Source organism: Varanus komodoensis, unplaced genomic scaffold, assembly GCF_004798865.1.
Source record: "Varanus komodoensis strain SLA01 unplaced genomic scaffold, ASM479886v1 scaffold1, whole genome shotgun sequence".
NCBI lineage: Eukaryota > Metazoa > Chordata > Lepidosauria > Squamata > Varanidae > Varanus > Varanus komodoensis.
Window position 1 is genome coordinate 86274569 of NW_025335268.1, and position 19774 is coordinate 86294342.

The 19774-nt window shown below is 39.0% G+C and overlaps 1 protein-coding gene across 3 annotated transcripts in view; it reads left to right on the forward strand.

Moving 5' to 3' along the window:
* TMEM131 (transmembrane protein 131) overlaps window positions 1–19774 on the forward strand; it is a 76522-nt gene that overhangs the window by 48082 nt on the left and 8666 nt on the right. For all 3 annotated transcript variants that reach the window (XM_044433409.1, XM_044433417.1, XM_044433425.1), the window contains 16 exons: window positions 1053–1205; window positions 1668–1743; window positions 1831–1948; window positions 3103–3241; window positions 3354–3463; window positions 4346–4412; window positions 6480–6631; window positions 7508–7650; window positions 7886–8072; window positions 8970–9155; window positions 10271–10429; window positions 11345–11934; window positions 14148–14323; window positions 16003–16127; window positions 16637–16761; window positions 16894–17052. In XM_044433409.1, the coding sequence (XP_044289344.1) occupies window positions 1053–1205; window positions 1668–1743; window positions 1831–1948; window positions 3103–3241; window positions 3354–3463; window positions 4346–4412; window positions 6480–6631; window positions 7508–7650; window positions 7886–8072; window positions 8970–9155; window positions 10271–10429; window positions 11345–11934; window positions 14148–14323; window positions 16003–16127; window positions 16637–16761; window positions 16894–17052 (2665 nt within the window). The remainder of the gene's footprint in view (window positions 1–1052; window positions 1206–1667; window positions 1744–1830; window positions 1949–3102; window positions 3242–3353; window positions 3464–4345; window positions 4413–6479; window positions 6632–7507; window positions 7651–7885; window positions 8073–8969; window positions 9156–10270; window positions 10430–11344; window positions 11935–14147; window positions 14324–16002; window positions 16128–16636; window positions 16762–16893; window positions 17053–19774) is intronic.

The following is a 19774-nucleotide window of genomic DNA, read 5'->3' on the forward strand; positions in this document are numbered from 1 at the left end:
TGTTATACTACAGTTCACAGTGAAAAAAAAAAGGTATCAAGAAATCCTTGGTTCTTACTCTGCTTTACTTTTCATAATAATTGAGACCATGTGGCAGTTACTTCAGCTTTTTAATTTGCTAAGTCCTCTATCTGTGTTATAAACTTTAATTATGAACAGAACATTTTTAACTCATTGAAAATAAAACCAGATATTCCCAAAATGCTACCCATTCAGAAATTGAAATAATTGTGCACTGTAGTCTTTCCTTCCCTCATTTTTGCATTTCAGTTGAGTGTGGGGACTTAAAATGATATTTGTGTTATCTATACAATTTCTGTTTAATAGTAAAAATGAAAAAGGCAGCATTTGAGAAGGAAGCTTCATGTGAGATTGATGCACAGATTTAAAGAGCTGGTTGCTGTTACTGAATAGCAATTAGAAAATACTTAAATTCTTTTCAGAGGTTCACTTTTGAATTTCACTTTTTCACACTTTGTGAAGGGTATTATTGTGAAGGGTATCCAAAGTCTCACAACATGGACTTCCTCTCTTCTCCCACATATCTTCAATGTGTCTTGCAACCATTCAGAGCTGTTTCTTTTGGGGGGGGGGAGTGGGGGGGGGAAGAATCCCATTTGTTGATTGTGTACATTCTCTACATTGGTGGTACACACTATTGGATTTCCCCCATTTTTCCTAAACAGAACACTGACAAAGCCATGAAATATATCCCTGTTTCAAGGCTAAGATAGTTTCAGTGGGTAGGAATAATCCTTCAATCATTCTTGAAACTTTTGGTGTGTTCAGCATTCACTTTTCTCTGATCAATTTTTAGCAGTAGAAAATTGTTAGTTTGGTGAGCATTTGCAAGAAAATTTTATTAATTTATAATCATTTAGAACAGCATTATACACATATCTATGTTAGAAATGTCTAAGAAGGTTGGAGGAAAGTACTGTGCTGTAGATGTCCCTAAAAAGACAACACAATTCAAAACTTCAGTTGGACCTTTGTCATCATGGTCACAAGAATATATACAGTCAAGAACTCAGTATGTACTTCCTTTTTAGGGCAAGACAGTTCATCAGAGTTTGAGTATTATGAGCTCTTTCTCACAGAAGGTAAAAATACAGCAGATACGCTCACTGTCAGAAGATGTTCGGTTTTATTACAAGAGATTACGAAGTAACAAGGAAGATCTGGAGCCAGGAAAAAAATCCAAGGTTTGGAAATGGGCTGAGCAATCCTGGGGTGTGGAGGGGGTAGAATTTCCTGGCAGAGCTATCATCATTCCCCATGCTGGCCAAAGGAGGAGGCGAGTTTTTATGGACTTGGCCTTCCCTACTCAGCTTTATAATTCTCCTTTTGTTGGTAATTACACCAAGTCCAGGACTCTAGCATAATTGAGGGATACTTTGGGGACCATGTTGTGAACAAGGAGTGCTAGATATCTGGCTGCTTCTGACTTGCTCTCAAAGTGTCCTGTTGTGTGGCGCGCTCTCTCTCTCTCTGTCTCTCTCTCTGTCTCTCTCTCTGTCTCCTAATTAGACATTTATTTCCTGCATACTTCAGAGGAATAGGGCATACTTCAGTGGAAAAGTGGCATTTAATCCATATTTATGTACTCTCAAGAGGCATGTGTTCTGTTCAAGATGTTTCTATCATGTTGCTGCTTGCTTTTTCAGATTGCAAATATTTATTTTGACCCTGGTTTACAATGTGGAAATCACTGTTATGTGGGATTGCCCTTTCTGGCTAAATGTAAGTAATTTTAATTGCTAGAGTTACAAGCGCATAGAATTTTAAATATTCAAGATACTTGGATTAAGTTGTGTTTCTCTCTTCTAGCTGAATCAAAATTACAGCACAGTATATACATGCAAGAAGATGCATGGGATTCTGATTGGGATTTGCATGATAATTTATTCAGAGAATGGATTGACATAAGAGAACACTCGGGCAATCAGTGAGTTTATTTTCAAATTTAATAGCTTTCTAGTTAACTAATGATCTTTAAGGAATCTCAGCTGCTTATTAAAATAGTAAATGTATTGTAATTGCCATTGGCTGAGTTCACACAACACCGCAACCCATTGTGCCTGTAAGCCACAGTGGATTGGTTGTTTTGCAAAGAACCCATAATGAGCACTACAGATGATTTAGCTTTTTCTCAGTACTTCACTCCCTCATTATTCCAGGCAGTATCCCAGGGGACACTGCAGGGAAGAATGAATCTCCTCTTTCTGACAGCCACAGTTGTGTGGCTGTTGAGAGTCCATTTAGTGCAGTGACTTGAGCTTCCAGCCTTTGTCCCCACCTTGCAGTGAGCAGCCCCTTGGAGCAGGCAGCCCTCTGCACATTGACCCATCTGAGGCTGGAACTCGTTGCACCTCCAGGAAGAGGTTCTGTTTGCACTCTGGGGACAAAGAAGAATAAAACAAATCTTTTGTCCTGAAGTGCAATGGGGAGGACAGGGGAGATGCCACTTGAGACGGGGAGCTTGCCATGTCATCTGAACCAGGTAAAAAATAGAGAAGAAAACCTTTCTAAATACAGGTAGTAAACTAGTAAAGAGCTTGGTTTCAGCATGTTGAAATATACCTTGGAAGTGCTTCCATAGATGTCTAGACTGTGGCATATTAAGTTCATAAAGATTTGTAGGCCATGTCTCTGGACCCATAATGTGCAATCATTTGCAACCAGGGTTTAGTAGGACCTGGAAAGCCACTGTTGGTGTCCTTGTTCATACCTGTACGCACTGCTTCTGCTTACTGTGACTGTATGAACAGTTCTCTAATCAATCAAATAACTTCTATATGTATTACCCCATGATTACTGTAAACTCAAGCCTATCAGTTTCCATACTCCAGCTGCATGTAAAATTCTTCCATAATGTCTTTTCTATGCTTTTCTGAATATTGTGTCCCTCTCCCTTGTCACACTGTCTCCAAGATAAAGCCAATGCCAAATGTGACATGTATAAATTATTTTTAAATGCTTATAATGTAAAATTGTGAAATTGGTGAACTGTAACTCTTACATGAATGTTAGTCCCATGAAATGGTAATATTTTAATGCTCTAACACTTTTTCTTACTGCTAAATTACATTGCTTATCTAGATTAAGTGCTGTATTTGAAGTGGACACAGATCTTCAGAAGGCAGTCACATCCAAAGTCACAGCAGAATTGACCTGGCCCTCTTTACTCAGTCCTTTGCGCCATTTGGATTTCTCACTTACCAACACAAACAGTTCTTCTGTGAGTCCTGACAGTGTTAATGTACCACTAACAAAACAAAACTTAATATTTAAATGTCAGCTACATTTTCTACTTTGGGACAATAAATCTGAATTCAAATTTGTTCCCTCAGGAGGAAGATATTCTTCTAGAAAACCCAGCAGATGTTACTGTTTTTGCTCAGCTACTTCCCATAGCACTGTTTTCCAATCCATCGGTCTTCGCAGATAAGCTAATAGACCGGTAAGTAGTGATAAGAAGACAAACTTACAAGAAGTTCACTTAGAGTTGTGTTTGGGGTCCATCATCTGCATTGCATTCACTTGTTTTTAGAATAGGATTCCTTTCAATATCGCAAATTTGTATTTGTATTTGAAAGGATGTCTGCTCGGAGTAGGGCCTTCTCTGTGGTGGTGCCCAGATTGTGGAATGCGCTGCTCAGAGAGGTTCACCTGGCCCCAAGCTAATATTATTTGCGGTGCCAGGTCAAAACCTTTTTATCCAATTGCTATTTTAAAAGTTAATATCTTAATGTTTTAACAGTCACTTTTGATTTAATTTATTTTACTGGTTATATTATACTGGATTGTTTTACCGTATTTTGATTTTAATGATAGTAAGCTGTCCTGAGATGCTATGCATAAGGTACGGCATATAAAAGTTTTAAATTAATAAATAAATAAAATAGTGTCAGTCTTGGATTCAGTCATCTTTATAATATCTAGTGTTACAGTTAGCATAGGGGTTGTAGTTACAAACTGCTATTACAGGTATAATAGGAGTTTTGCATGATAACAGAATTTTTTTTTTTTTTCCAAAAGCAAAAGTAATTCCAAAAGACCAATGCCACTCCAGTAGTGGCTAGAAACATGAGCCTGGGGTCCATTTTCAAGTCCCAGTTCCACCTAGATAGCTAAAGCAAGCCACTATCTGAGCCCTCATCTGTAATGTTGGGATAACATAGGCTTATCTTATAAGTAACTGAGAGTAGCAATATTTAAAACATTCATAACCTTGTCATAGAGAAGAGCAATTAAATTATCATGCAGCTTATTTATTCAATGACATATATTTTTAAAAAATCCCTGAAGTTATAAATGACGTAATGATGTGTTCCTCATCTAGGTTTAATTTTAGTAAGGCAGCAAACTTCAATTTGAGGACCCTAGAATTTCAGGTCTCCAGAAACTGTGTAAGTAACTCTTCTCACCACCACCCTTAAATTTAGATTTGTTTGATCCAGATTTTAATCTTTTAGCTGGTGTAGCATGAGGGTTAGAAGTGTGAGCTTGTGGTCCCTTGTTCAAGTCTCAGTTATACCTTGAAGCCATTCTATATCCTGAGACAAGCCACTGTCTGAACCCCACATCTGTAATGTTGGAATAATATAGATGTGTCTTACAATTTCGTACAGATAACAAAGGATCGCAATATTAAAAGTATTCATAATCTTGTCATAGGGAAGAACAAGCTTGGTACAGCATCAAGGAAGACTGAAGTGCTGGTATATAAGAACACACACTCTCTCTCCAGGCTCCCTCTTCATCTGACTCCTAATCTAGAGTGCATCTTGTGCTAGGCAAGTGGGACAGAATGAAAATTCTGTCCACCTTGTGACCCAGCACTCTCCCTACCTGAGCTGATAGAGCTTGTTTTAGCCGTGATGTTGAGGTCCCCCCAGACTGCTGGTCCTGTCAGGGGCAGGTCAGGATTTGATGAACTTCATGACAACCACGGGGCTGTCCCAACATGTTATCAAACCAGCACATGTAGCAGAGCACACCCTAGTTCTGTTATTTTCAGCTGGATATGGCAATAGTGATATGAAGGTGGTGCACTTTGTCATGCCTGTTGAGATTCTGAGTAATGGAGGCTGTTCTCCTCTGCCGGGAGAACCCGTTAAGCTGGTCCAGCCCTGGAGGCTGATGGATCCAGGTGGTTTCCAGAGGGCTCTAAGGGACTTTCTGACTGATACGGCTGGTGGACCTATCACATCCCTGGTTGAACTCTGGAATACAGAGAACAAATTGCTTGTATTCACCAAGACTTAGATTCCAATGTTGTTGCAGTGAAATCAAAAGAGATCTCCAGAGCACAGTCTTGTCAACTCTCTTTGGATGAGTTCCAGTTAGGTTGTTGACAAAGTGATTGGACAAGTTCATGTCACTAAAACTGTACTGGATCCTTGTCCCTCTTGGCTAAGAAAAGCTAGCAGGGAAGGAACTGCTACTTTTTTTTTTAGATTTTCCTTATCAGAGAAAGTGGTGCACATACAATGGACTAATTCACTGTTAATGTTACATGAACAAACTTTGTGCTCATATAATCTATTTCCCATGTGCATATATTAGTCTTCTTTAACTCCAGATTTGCCATTGTATCCAAATCTGTAAAACACAGTTGAATAAAGAATTCAGAAACACATTAAAGAAGAATTTGAAGGGTACAGGTGGCTCCAAGGAGGAAGGACATGTGAAAAAGTCGCATCACTTGTGTCCCACCATCAGTATCCCTTTGTTGGGTGAGAGCAGTAAAAGGGGCCCTTATTTTCTTAGAGCATAAATTCTGATCCACCCCCTGTGATTTGCCCCATTTTCAAACCATGGCTTTCATCTTGGTTTAAAGAAAAGATAAAGTATAGTTATTACATTCATACAAGTAAATTAATGGTCTGTACTAAAAAAAAATTAAAATAATTTATTTAATGGACCATGCAGAGAGAAGACTTAGTTCTGCTGATGCTGAATCACTGTTTAATGTAACTTCTGAACAAGCCAGTGTTGCTAATACCACTACTAAATGTTGAATGGAGCTTTGTAGGGTTTGGAATTGCTTATGTTGTATTCTAACATTTCTCAGGTATATAATCAGGGTGGGGGCCTGTCTCTATTGCTTTTGTATTTAAACTCTTACCACATTGAAAAGACGTTTGCTTCTCAAGTAGCAAATCCTCTTGTGCTGCTTTCTAGTGATCTTTCCAGTACTCCATCCACTAGTAGGCATGATCTTTTAAAGAAAAACATCATTCTACTAGTTTATGTACCACATTTGGAAGGCAGAGCACAGCAGAACGGGAAGGCTTTCCTTTCTGCTCCCTTGCCATCTAAATTTAGTTTGCTAAGCTCCTTTAGGAAGCGTCTTGTCTCTTGCTCTATTAGCTGTGTCATGTGCACAGATTGTACTATATTTTAAATATACAACATTTGACAGTCTAGAAATGTGAAAATTATACAAATTTGTTTTGTTTCCCTCTTTCAAGGGACAAGCATTACAGAGCTCCACAGGATTTGCAGAGGGGTTTTCTCGGCAATCAGTTCTAAATGTAATTTTAAAGCCTGGTGAGAGAAAATCTGTCAAAGTCAAATTTACACCAGTTCTTAATAAAACAGTTTCATCATTGATAATTATCAGGTACAGTATTTCTTCTGAACTAATGAGGATATCTGATCTAAATTTTGAGCTACACTTTTCCAAGTGTCTACAATGCATGTTAACTGGTAGCTTTCAAGGTGACCTGTAGTGATTTGTGGAAATGAATTAAATTCTGTAAAATATTATGTTATGTATAAATATATATCCATGCATATGAGACAAGGCCCATTCATATAGCTGGCTATCCTCACAGTAATATTGAGGTGCTGCTGTATCACAAATGCTAATTCTATCTACCCAGCCTCAAGATCATCTCTGTGAGTCAGTGAAGCCAAAGGCAGAATTTTAGTTCAGCTAAGATTATATTAAATTATATTGTACTTTATTATTGTGTGGAGGACAAAATTGTGTGGACAGCTACACCCACATTTTAACTGGATGTATGGCCACATTGATTTGCATAATTGTGGCACTTTTCCTGAAGCACCTTATTGGACAAAATTCCATGGGTGAATATGTGGCCCCATGTGAAAGTATAATTTGTGCTTTAATAATAATCCATGTAATCCTTGGAAAGGTAATTTCTTGGAACTGCAGACTCCAGTGTAGTATCACAAATTGTTTTGAGACTATCATAGACGTTCCAGAAGTGGACTTGTTCTACAGCACATGCTAATATTCTGGATACTTAGCAAAATAAAATCTTATGTATTTCTTTGGCCTTAAACTCCATAGCTCATGCATAATTGTTTTAATTTTATTGACTTCAGGAAATTAGTGTCATAACTTTTATCCAAAGTAGCACTGCTTGTAACAATTTAGGATCGAGTTTATATTTCCTGATCAGGGTAAGAAAATACAGTTAAAATGTCTTTATAACTTCATAATGATTCCTTCAATTTTGTTTCTCTGTAGAAATAATTTAACCGTAATAGATGCTGTAATGGTTAAAGGACAAGGAACTACTGAGAGTGTGAGAGTTGCAGGGAAACCACCTGGACTAGGAAGTTCTTTACGCTTTAAAATCACTGAAGCATTACTAAAAGACTGTACTGAAAGTGAGTATTCTGTGATGAAAGTTATGTTGAAGCCAAGTATCAAACCCCATGCAAGAACATGTGAGAGTGAAGGAAGACAATCTACCTTATTTCAGTTTTTTAAAAGAATGAGAAAGTGAAAGTAATCATAATGGCTTTATTAAAAACAAGTGGAATTGTATTCAGATGCCTCACTTTGCTTCAGTAATAATTATATTGTATTAATTTAATCTGAACTGTTTTTTTCCTCCTCCAGAAACTAAATTAAAGGAACCAAATTTTACACTGAAAAGAACATTCAAAGTGGAGAACACTGGGCAGCTTCAAGTTAAAATAAAATCCATGGAAATCAGTGGCTATTTATGTGAAGGATATGGATTTAAAGTAGTTAATTGTCAAGAATTTGCACTAAGTGCCAATGCCTCTAAAGACATAGTCATATTGTAAGTTCACTTTTGTCATCAATGTCTATTGATGATAATGGAATGTTTTCCTTTGACAATGATAATTTACTGCATATGCACTATGGTAATTTGTGGGTGCATCAAGCATGGTCATCAAGTCTTTCTTATTGCAGTGTGTTGATTCAGTGTTTGTATTTTGGATGGTAGTCATGAAGTGATAAACATTCATTTTATGGGCTAATTTCCCATAACTGAAATACTCAGTTGAACCCTGTAGTGAGTGAGCCTTGTCACAGCCTGATTCAAAATGGGTTTGAATAAACTGTTAGTTTTCAAAATCAATTTAAATAAAATGCTTTCTTTTTTCTTATTGGGAACAGGATTGGGTTTAGAGGCTCTGCTATCATAGACCATCACTATCCCTTTCCTTTCCCCAAACTTAAATAGTGGTGACAGGAGCAACTAGGTGCTTTATAGGTCCTTTAGTTTAGTAGGTCCTAGAAAGAACCAGGATGGGTTCTTGGTTGGACAATTCTTGAGCATATCACTTCATATTGGATAGCCTGACATGAGCCAGTGTTTATTTCAGTGGGAGGGAAATGATAGTGGCTACTAAAACATCCCCAGTTCAAGCTAACCTCTAAACTCATTGAGGTCTGATTTAATTCAAAATGGTCTTGATATATGGAATGTGTTGAAATCAAAAATTAATATGGAGGACTCCATTTTTGAAGACCTATGCATCAGTACTTTAACTCAAATTCCAACAATACCTAATATTACCACAAATCCCTGTTTGATTGTTATCTAACCATGGAAGGTAATTTTGAGGTCTAGGATGACTATAGGAAGTCAATAACATCAGAATTGAAACAACTTATTGGTGTATATGTTAAATCCTGGATAATTATAATAGTCTTTCCTTACTCTTAACAGGTTTACACCAGATTTCACTACTTCCAGAGTTGTTCGTGAGCTGAAGCTAACCACAGAAGGAGGCTCTGAATTTATATTTGTATTAAATGCATCCCTTCCCTATCATATGTTAGCAACATGTGCAGAAGCCTTGCCCAGACCCAACTGGGAGCTGGCACTATACATAGTAGTCTCAGGAATAATGAGGTAATGTGCATTTTTCTATTGGCTTGTTTATATCTGTATGATATGCTGCTCTTTCTGAGCCCCATAATCCGAGCCCCTTTTGAACTCAAGGCATCTTTTGTGAAGGATAGTACTTGTTATTCCTCCTCTAGTAGTAACAATCATAATATACAGAGAAGTAAGTATTTTTTTCAGCTGTCATTCTGAAAACTGAAGCAGGTATCTAGTGCAATATTAACTTGGAAATAGATGCTAACCATCCATAGGACACTGCTCGGTTTTCAGATCTTCTAGATACATTGATTCTGTATAACTGCACTTGCTGATGTGCCCCCCTCCCCTCAAAACAAACCAGTAGAAAACAGCAGTTGCAGTAATGAAAGTTTCCGTTTTATTTGAAGTCATTAGCTCCTGTTGCACAATAACCAACTCTGAATCGTAATGACTAAAGAATACTAAATTTCTAATGAACATGAATATTTGTTTCCAGTTGCGACTTAAGATATTTCAGTAGCGATCATAATACATGTTGAGTGTGCATATATCAAGCATGGAGGCAAATAGTAGCTGATCTTACAGAGAAATTGAGTTAGACAGTTTATAACTTTACAAATTTTTACAATTGTTCTAGGATTCAGTTGAAACAAGATTCAGTGGGAAATTCAGTTTCTTACTGCAGTACCCTATTTCAGACAACACATTTAACTGGGAAGCTTCTGAGAGAAACAGCATCTAAATTAGGCTCTGCTTGCTGATAGAGAACACTTTCTCTGCTGGGAATCCCCTCTTTTAGGAAAGCAAGTTTCTAGGCAGTGTGCCAGTACAGTAGGCCTAATAATTCAGAAGTTACATTTGTGATACTGGTTTTTTCTACCATATTTAATTCTAATTTTTGAAAAACTGTGTCTAAGCTTGTTTTTCTAAATTTTAAATTTACGTATCTAATAATAGGTGGATATGCCAATATTAATTGTGTAGCATGGAAACTTTACTTATCTCTTTTCCACCATGATAGGTTTTTGTGATCTTCATAGATGGTTGTGTTATTCTCGATTTGGCAGTAAGAGATGGGATTGTTTGTATCTTCAGTTCTTCAGTGCTGAAATGGTAAAATCTCTGATGTTTGTCTTTTACAGTGTGCTCTTCCTTTTGGTAATTGGAACAGCCTATTTAGAAGCTCAAGGAATATGGGAGCCATTCAGAAGACGTCTGTCCTATGAGGCATCCAATCCTCCCTTTGATATGGGAAGACCATTTGATCTCAGGAGAATAGTTGGAATTTCATCAGATGGAAGGTAAGCCTTTACTGAACTGCATATTTTCAGAGTAGCATTTTTCACCAGTATAGACTGATTTATAAAGGAACCTGCTATGGTTACAATAATTTGAACAGACCACAAATGGAGCAAAAATGTCTATAGAATTTTAAATGACTGCTCTGTACAATTTTATCCACTCAAATACACGAGAATGAAGAGTTACTCAGTTTAAAACTAGAACATCAATTACAAATGCATGACTTTTTAAAAAAAATTGTTTCTTACACTAAATGAGTAAATAAATAGTAGAATTGCTTCTTACATTACTTTTTGAACTCTGGAACAGTTTGAGTAGGAAATAACATGAGAATTGCTAATTGGTATGCAGGCATATATATTGCAATATGCAAAAACCAAAATTTGTTTGTAAATATGCTGTTCTTTGATAGGGTTCACATTTATTGCATTCTTGAGTATAATACAGTTAGAAATGTATGAAAGCAGCTGTTGAATAACTGCATAATTCTGTAAAATGTACTGCATAATGTTACCTTGATGGAAGAAAAGATATTGGTTATAAAATACATATATAGAAAAGGGAAAATAGGTCCAGGAAGGATGCCTGAATGAAGCAGTGTGCAAATTATTTCACATGTTTTGAAATGGGACTGAACTTAATTTTTGTTAACTTGGTCTTTGTACTAATGAGCTGCTATTTGATTATAAGAACTGATGTATTCTGCTTTAACCTTCCTGTTACAATCTTTGAGGCCCAATTTAAACATTATGCCTTCTAACGCAAGTTTTTTACTATGTTAAATCCATCTTAATTACTACTTAAAAACAAAACTACCAATGTGTTTTGTTTAATGGATTGGCAACTGTGTAACTAGCTAGATCTTAAATATTAGGCCTGCAAGCCTTAAATGTATTTTCTCCCATTATTTTCAGCTTGAATGCACTTGGATCTGATTCTAATCACAGCTCTTCCAGAGGAATCTATGGACCAGGAAGTTCATCACGATCCAGTGCAGCAAGTCACAGGCAATGCAACTCTACAATAAACCTGCACAGCAACAGAAATTCAGTTGAAGTTGAGAATGTGAAGCTTAAAAACAGTTCAAGTATTTCCAGTAGGACTTCCATGCAGGCAGGTTCTGCACAGTCAACTAACAGAACAGGTTCCCTCTTCCTGGATTCAAGTGGTGCAACTCAGAATCATGCAGTAGGCAGAAAGTCCAGGGGTGCAAAGCAAAATCTTCAACCAAACCAGCAGCATGCTCCAGTATTACTGGAGGAGCACTTATCACAACCACCAGCAGTGCCTCAACAACAAGAGCAGCAGAATGAAAATTCCCTGCCACAGTCACAGCATCTTGCTGCTTCACATTCAGAATGTGCTGGTAACACAAGGCACAGCTCTGAAGACTCAGACATTGCTACGCTTATAGAAACCATGGACAAAGACTTTGATCATCCAGAATCCCCTTCCCCAGATTTGTTTACAGAGCAACCCCCATCTCCAGTAGCAAAAAGCAAAGGTAATACATTCCTGCTTCACCAGATTAACTCTTTTTTACAAAGAAATGTGTGCATATAAAGTTCTTTCTTAGGGAGAGAAATTGCTGAGTAAAGAGATGTTCTCTTTCTAGGAAGTGCTAAGCGATTTAACACTTCCTGCAACTGGTCCCAAAGCAGGAACAAATCTCATTTCTAAAGCCAACATGTTTCTTTTCAGAAATGAGCATTTATATTTAGAATTCTTCCAGTAATGCTAAATTTCCAATGTATAATTGGTAGAGACCATTTCCATGGCAGAATTGGTGGACTATAAGAAAATTTGCAGGCACAGAGGCATCTGGTTGGATTATGGCCATGTTCCTTCCAACAGTGTAATGGTACATTCTAAAGTACAGGAACTCATTGTGATTGTGCAGAATACTCATGTGTGCTTGCTCTCTGAGGTCTCTGGGAGAAGCAAGTGCTTGATGGTTCTTGCTTTTTTCTGCTGGAGTTCAGCTTGTTAAGAAAAGGAGCTCTAAAAAAAGAACTGTGTTCAAATACAACCTTTCGTTGTTAAGTAGAAAGGCAAGAAATACTTCAAATGTGTGCTATCAATTAAACCCCTAGAGTGGAATAAGAAGTCAAAGAATGGAAAGACTTATCTGTCCTCTGCTTATTTATTTGTTCTCTTCTCTGACTTCTTTTATACTAATCTATCGCAAACAATAGGAAAATGTTGCAGCCCTTATTATCACCTCATTTGCCAGAGCAAGGAAGATGTCAGTTACCCTTACAGTCAGCCCAGTGATGTCACCTCTCATCCTCTGAGAAAACTCAAGATCTGAACTAGTATCTTTGGAACAGTTTGTATATCTGTACTTGCAAAGAGGAAACAAGTATATGGGGAATCAACAATAGCATCTTCATGCTGAATCCAGTGTGCATGATAGCTTGAATTATGGGAACACTCTTGTGATCCTAAAAACCTGTTGCCTTTCCTAAATCCAATTGCATGATCAATTTCCCCAGCCAGTGCTTTCAGTTAATATATATAGTAAAATATTAATAGCAGCCTTCTCCAACCTGCTGCTCTTTAGATGTTTTAAACTTCAGCTCCATTACTGCTTCCCAGAACTGGTAGTCCAAGCATTACACATTTTGAATGGCACTCCAAAACATCTGGATAAAACCAGATTGGGTAGGGCCAGGCTACATGATTCTCCTAGGAATGGCCTTTCAAAGCCCACCTGGGAAACCTGGGAGAGCTCAGGGCCCAGGAGCACCCCTAAGCTATGAACCTTATCCTTTGAGGGAGTGCATCCCCACCCAAGGTAGGTTGAAAATTTCCTAGTTGGAGTGCCCACCAACAACACCTTTGTTTTGTCTGGATTCAGCTTCAGTTTATTGCCCTTCTTCCAACCCATTAGTTAAATTCAGGCACCAGTCCAAGACAGTCACTGCCTCACCTGGGTCAAATGGAAAAGCAAGGTTGAACTGGGTGGCATCAACATGCTGGTGACACCTCAGACCACACCTCCAGATGACTTCACCCAGTGGTTTCATGTAGATGTTAAAAAGCATGGGGGAAAGAATCGAACCCTGCAGAACTCCATGATTCACCATGGCACAGAACAACAGTCCCCCAGTGCCACCATCTGGAACCAGTTAGCCAAGTAGGAGCAGAACCACTGCAAGGTGGTACCCCCTAATCCCAGTCCAGCATCTCCAGAAGGATACCATGGTCAATGGTATCAAAAGCTGTAGAGAAAATCAACAGGGCCGCATTCCCCCTGCCTCTCTCCCAGCAAATGTCATCTCACAGGGTGACCAAGGCAGTCTTTGTCCCAAACCCAGGCTGAAAACCTGATTGAAATGAATCCTGCAAAAATGCCTGGAACTGCCAGCCCACCACCCACTTACTTGATCACCTTGCCCAGGAAGGGGATATTGGCTGTTGGTCTAAAATTTTTCACATCATGCAGGTCAGGTTTCTTTAGGAGTGGTGTAGCATACTGTGGTGTAATGTACACAGTACTTTAGAGTACTATGAAATGAGAAAGTTGTACTCGGACTGAATCTTGTGTGAGGAAGGAGGTACAGCTCCTGCATGAGCTCCACTGACTTGTTCTGGAGCAACTCCTATCATTCAACACAGTTCAGGTAGGCAATGCTCCTAATAGGTGTGTCCCAGGAAAATCACAATTATAAAAGAATATTATTCACTAATTAGAAGCTTCCTGTATCACCCCAGGGAAAGGAAAACAATTTCCACGCAAATCTAAGCCCCAAAAGAAGCGGGAAGAAAAAGATCGAAGAGGAAAGGGAAAGCAGCCAGAGGATGAACTGAAAGACTCTCTAGCAGATGATGACAGTTCTTCAACTACCACAGAAACTTCCAACCCAGATACAGAGGCACTTCTGAAAGAGGTAGAGAACTGTAAAGGGAAGTGGGGCTTGAGAGTATCCTGTATAGAAGGAAGCAGAAGATAAGAGTTTTGTGTAATAGATCTCTAAAAGTAACTGCTAATGTTGCTGCTGCTGCTGTTCACATAGTATGTTAATACCATATGAGTTACTCAGTAAAGGAAGTACTTCTTCATGCTGTACATATTAGTATGCCAGTTCCTGAGGAAGATGAAAGGGGCTGCTATGATTGTGCTTGTGTCTATGTGAGGGCTTTCTTTAGGCATCTGTCTGAGCACTGTGAGAACAGAATGGTGAACTAGATAGACCTTTGGTCTACTCCAGAATGTTTTTTCATGCATTCTTAAGTGCCTGCCTGATTATATACCTGAAATCTACTGCAATATTTATTTATTTGCAACTTGTTCTTCCCCAGAAGACAGCTCAGCAATTGCTTAAAGATTCAGTGACAAAACAAATTAAAATTTAAGTTGAGACAAAAAAATGAATGCAGTGCAATAAGAGAAAGTATTACCTAGTGTGTAAATTAATACTGTGTTTACTAAACATAGAAACAACAAGAAACCAATTAAGCCTCTTAGGGCAGGGAATTCACAGTTGGGTGAAAAGGTCTTGTCCCACATACCAGACATCTCTATAGGAATGGGGTATAAAACAAAAAGGGTCATGTGGGAGTAGATGCTCTTGACTATCAGGTTCCAAACCATTTAGGACTTAAATAAAAGTAGTAACCAGGACATTGCATAGGGCTTGGAAATAATCATGATCCAGTAGAGTTCCATGTTCTGAATATTAGGCCCCACCCAGTCCTGGAATAGCTTCATTTTGAACTAACTAATGTTTCTGTATGCTTTTAAAAAGCAGTTTCATCTACAGCACACTGCCCACTCCAATCTGTGCATAATCAGGGTGGGTATAGTAACTGCAGAATATGCCTTCTCTTGGAAAGCGTGCAAGTAGCATACTGAAGCATTTCTGGTGACAGTTGCTAGCTGGCTACTTAGGTGCAGCATAGTGTATAGGACCACTCAAACTGAAAACTTCATCTTCTAGGAAACTGATTATACATCAACTACCAGATAGCTCACCGGCTCACCAAACACATCTCTATCTCATTTGAGCTTAGTTTCTGCTTGATAACCTACAGTAGTTCATCATTTACTTTAGTCACATTATTGGGACCTCCACTGTGTCCTTGAAATCTGATGGAAAGAGAACAACTTGGTTCTATTCACCATAGTGATACTATCATACCCACAAACCTCATCCAGAAGGTTCATGTAAATAGAAGTTTGAGAACCGTAAGCCAGCAACAAAGATGTTCAGTCTATGTCAGCTCCTCTTTCCAGATGTACCCTGCAGGAAATACCACAGCTGGCATAAGATAGTTCCTTCTGATGCATCTGACAAGTGGTCTAAAATTACATCATGGTCAATATAGATTTCATGAAATTATAGGCCAAGCATTTCATTTAAAAAAGAAGCTAAGCAACCTGTTGAACTAATTCTAGATAACACTGTGATCTTATTAGAATTCAGGTCATTTTTGTGAGAAAGATTGGACAGGGAAGTTCATCTGTATATTCATATTGTTACTAGTGTTTCATTTTCAAAATTATGTTCTTAAAGAGTGAATTTGCTTAATACTTTTCTTGGGGTTTGGTTTGGTTTTCTACTTGTAGGAGCCAGAAAAGCAAAAGGGAAAACAGCCAATGCCAGAAAAACAGGAAAATGAAATACCAGGAAAACAGAAAAACAAAAAGGTATCAGTTATCAAGAAAGAAATCCCAACAGATGTGAAACCTAGGTAAGCATAGCACAGTGATAGCACCACCCTCCCCAACTAAAGAGGTGGCAGGGGAAGAGCATGCTCTGGCTTTGCTACCCTACTTGTTATGTTTTGAGGTTTTGGTGCTAATGTTTTAATCGATGAGTATATTTATTACAATGTCTGATTTTCTGAACTCTTTTGAGAATATTTCTAGATATAAAGTGACTAAACAGAATAAATTATTATATAGAATTGCCTGTCAGCAGAAGCCTTGTCTTTAGACCCAAGTGTCAGGCAGCTGAGAGAAATGTGCCAGGGGTTGCAAAAGTGTTGAAAGAGGGTTTGTAATTATGGATAATTTTGCACAGTTGGGGCCTCTTGATGGCAAGATAGTCAAGGAAACACTGACACTTAAGACTAAGGGAGTCATATTGAGGCAGGTCAAGAAAGCTGTTTATGAGCTATGCACTTTATGCATGCAAGATCTTATTTCAGTAGACGAACTCCTACAAAAGTTACCTTTTGTGCCCATATTTCTATTTTAGTTCTTTTGAGATGTCATGTCCTTCATCACTGGAAATTAAGCCACACAAAAGTTTTTCCTCCAAGCTCTCTGCCCAGCATACATTCACAAATGGGTTCAAACCAAGAAACATTCAGAAAACAAAAGGTAAGTTTTGACAGTTCAGTTATTGATTAATGTAGACTTTGAAACTTAATTTGTCTTTGTGGTTCCTTACTGGCAAGACTTAAGTTCCTACTTTATTAACAATAGACTGACCACTTATTTCTTTCTCTGTAGGTATAAACACAAAACTGATGGAGAGTAGGCCATCGACATTAGCAAAGTTCTTCTCCAGTGGCTCTGGTCAAGAGCTAGGAAATACCAGCAGCTCAGAAGGAGAAAAAGACTCTCCACCACCAGAGTGGGACTCAGTGCCAGTTCACAAAACAGGCAGCTGTAAGTTCTCAGTGCCTCAATGAAATATTAATTCCATAATGCTTGTTGTTAGTCACGAAGTCGTGTCCGACCCATCGTGACCCCATGGACAACATTCCTGTCCTCCACCATCCCCCAGAGTCCACTTAAGCTCACACCAACTGCTTCAGTGACTCCTTCTAGCCACCTCATTCTCTGCTGTCCCCTTCTTCTTTTGCCCTCAATTGTTCCCAGCACTGGGCTCTTCTCCAGGGAGTCCTTCCTTCACATTAGGTGGCCAAAGTATTTGAGTTTCATCTTCAGGATCTGGCCTTCTAAAGAGCAGTCAGGATTGATCTCCTCTAGGACTGACTGGTTTGATCGCCTTGCGGTCCAAGGGACTCACAGGAGTCTCCTCCAGCACCACAATTCAAAGACCTCAATTCTTCGGCGCTCAGCCTTCCTTATGGTCCAACTTTCACAGCCATACATTGCAACTGGGAAAACCATAGCCTTGACTATATGCACTTTTGTTGGCAGGGTGATGTCCCTGCTTTTTAGTATGCTGTCTAGATTTGCCATAGCTTTCCTCCCCAGGAGCAAGCATCTTTTAATTTCTTGGCTGCGGTCCCCATCTGCGGTGATCTTCGAGCCCAGGAAAATAAAATCTGTCTCTACCTCCATTTCTTCCCCATCTATTTGCCAGGAAGTGAGAGGACCAGATGCCATGCTCTTAGTTTTCTTAATGTTGAGTTTCAAGCCAACTTTTGTGCTCTCCTCCTTCACCTGCATCAAGAGGCTCTTTAGTTCCTCTTCACTTTCTGCCATTAGAGTGGTATCATCTGCATATCTGAGGTTGTTGATATTTCTCCCAGCAATCTTAATTCCAACTGGTGATTCATCTAGGCTCGCCTTTTTCATGATGTGCTCTGCATATAAGTTAAATAGGCAGGGCGACAGTATACAGCGTTGCCGAACTCCTTTCTCAACTTTGAACCAATCAGTAGTTCCATGTCCAGTTCTCACTGTTGCTTCTTGACCTGCATATAAGTTTCTCAAGAGACAAATCAGATGGTCTGGTACTCCCATCTCTTTAAGAACTTGACACAGTTTGTTGTGATCCACACAATCAAAGTCTTTAGCATAGTCAGTGAAGCAGAAGTAGATGTTTTTCTGGAATTCCCTAGCTTTCTCCATGATCCAGCATATGTTGGCAATTTGATCTCTAGTTCCTTTCTTCAAAATCCTGCCTGTACTTCTGGTAATTCTCAGTCCACATACTGCTGAAGCCTAGCTTGTAGAATTTTGAGCATAACTTTGCTAGCATGTGAAATGAGTGCAATGGTGTGGTAGTCTGAATATTCTTTGGCATTGCCCTTCTTTGGGATGGGAATGTAAACTGACCTTTTCCAATCCTGTGGTCACTGTTGAGTTTTCCAAGTTTGCTGGCATATTGAGTGTAGCACTTTTACTGCATTGTCTTTTAAGATTTTGAATAGCTCAGCTGGAATACTGTCACCTCCACTAGCTTGTTGCTCAGACTTCCTAAGGCCCATTTGACTTCACGTTCCAGGATGTCTGGCTCGAGGCCAGTGACTACCCCATCGTGGTTATCAGGGATGTTAAGCTCTTTCTTACATAGTTCTTCTGTGTAATCTTGCCACCTCTTCTTAATCTCTTCTGCCTCTGTTAGGTCCCTGCCATTTTGGTCCTTTATCATGCCCATCTTTGCAGGAAACATTCCCTTCAATTTTCCTTCCCTTCAAGAGATCTCTGGTCCTCCCTATTCTATTGTTTTCTTCTATTTCTTTGCACTGTTCATTTAAGAAGGCATTCTTATCTCTTCTAGCTTTTCTCTGGAATTCTGCATTCAATTGGGTTTAGTGCTTTTCCCTACTTTCTTCAATTTAAGCCTAAATTTTCCAACCAGAAGCTCATGATCTGAGCCACAGTCAGCTCCTGGTCTTGTTTTTACTGACTGTATAGAGCTTCTCCATCTTTGCCCGCAGAGCACATAGTCAATCTGATTTCTGTGTTGACCGTCTGGTGATGTCCATGTGTAGAGTTGTCTCTTGGGTTGTTGGAAAAGAGTGTTTGCTATGACCATCGTATTCTCTTGACAAAATTCTACCAGCCTGTGCCCTGCTTCATTTTGTACTCCAAGGCCAAACCTGCCTGTTATTCTGGTTATCTTTTGGCTTCCTACTTTAGGAAGGAAGGGGATCCAATCCCCAGTGATGATAAGGACATCATTTTTGGGTGTTAATTCTAGAAGGTTTTGTAGGCCTTCATAGAACCGGTCAACTTCAGCCTCTTTAGCACCAGTGGTTGGGGCATAGACTTGGACTACTCTGATGTTGTCTTGGATTTGAACTGAGATCATTCTGCCATTTTGGAGATTGTATCCCAGTACTGCTTTTCCTACTCCTTTATTGACTATGGAGTCTACTCCATTTCTTCTGTGGGATTCTTGGCCATCTGAATTAAATTCACCCATTCCTGTCCATTTTAGTTCACTGATTCCTAAGAAGTCAATGTTCAGTTTTGACATCTCTTGTTTGACCACATCCAGCTTGCCTTGATTCATGGATCTTACATTCCAGGTTCCTATGGAGTATAGATCTTTACAGCATCGGACTCTCCTTTCACCACCAGATACATCTGCAGCTGAGTGTCCTTTCGGCTTTGACCCAGTTGCTTCATTCTTTCTGGCGCTACTAGTACTAGCCCTCTGCTCTTCCCCAATATGCTACTGGGGAAGAGC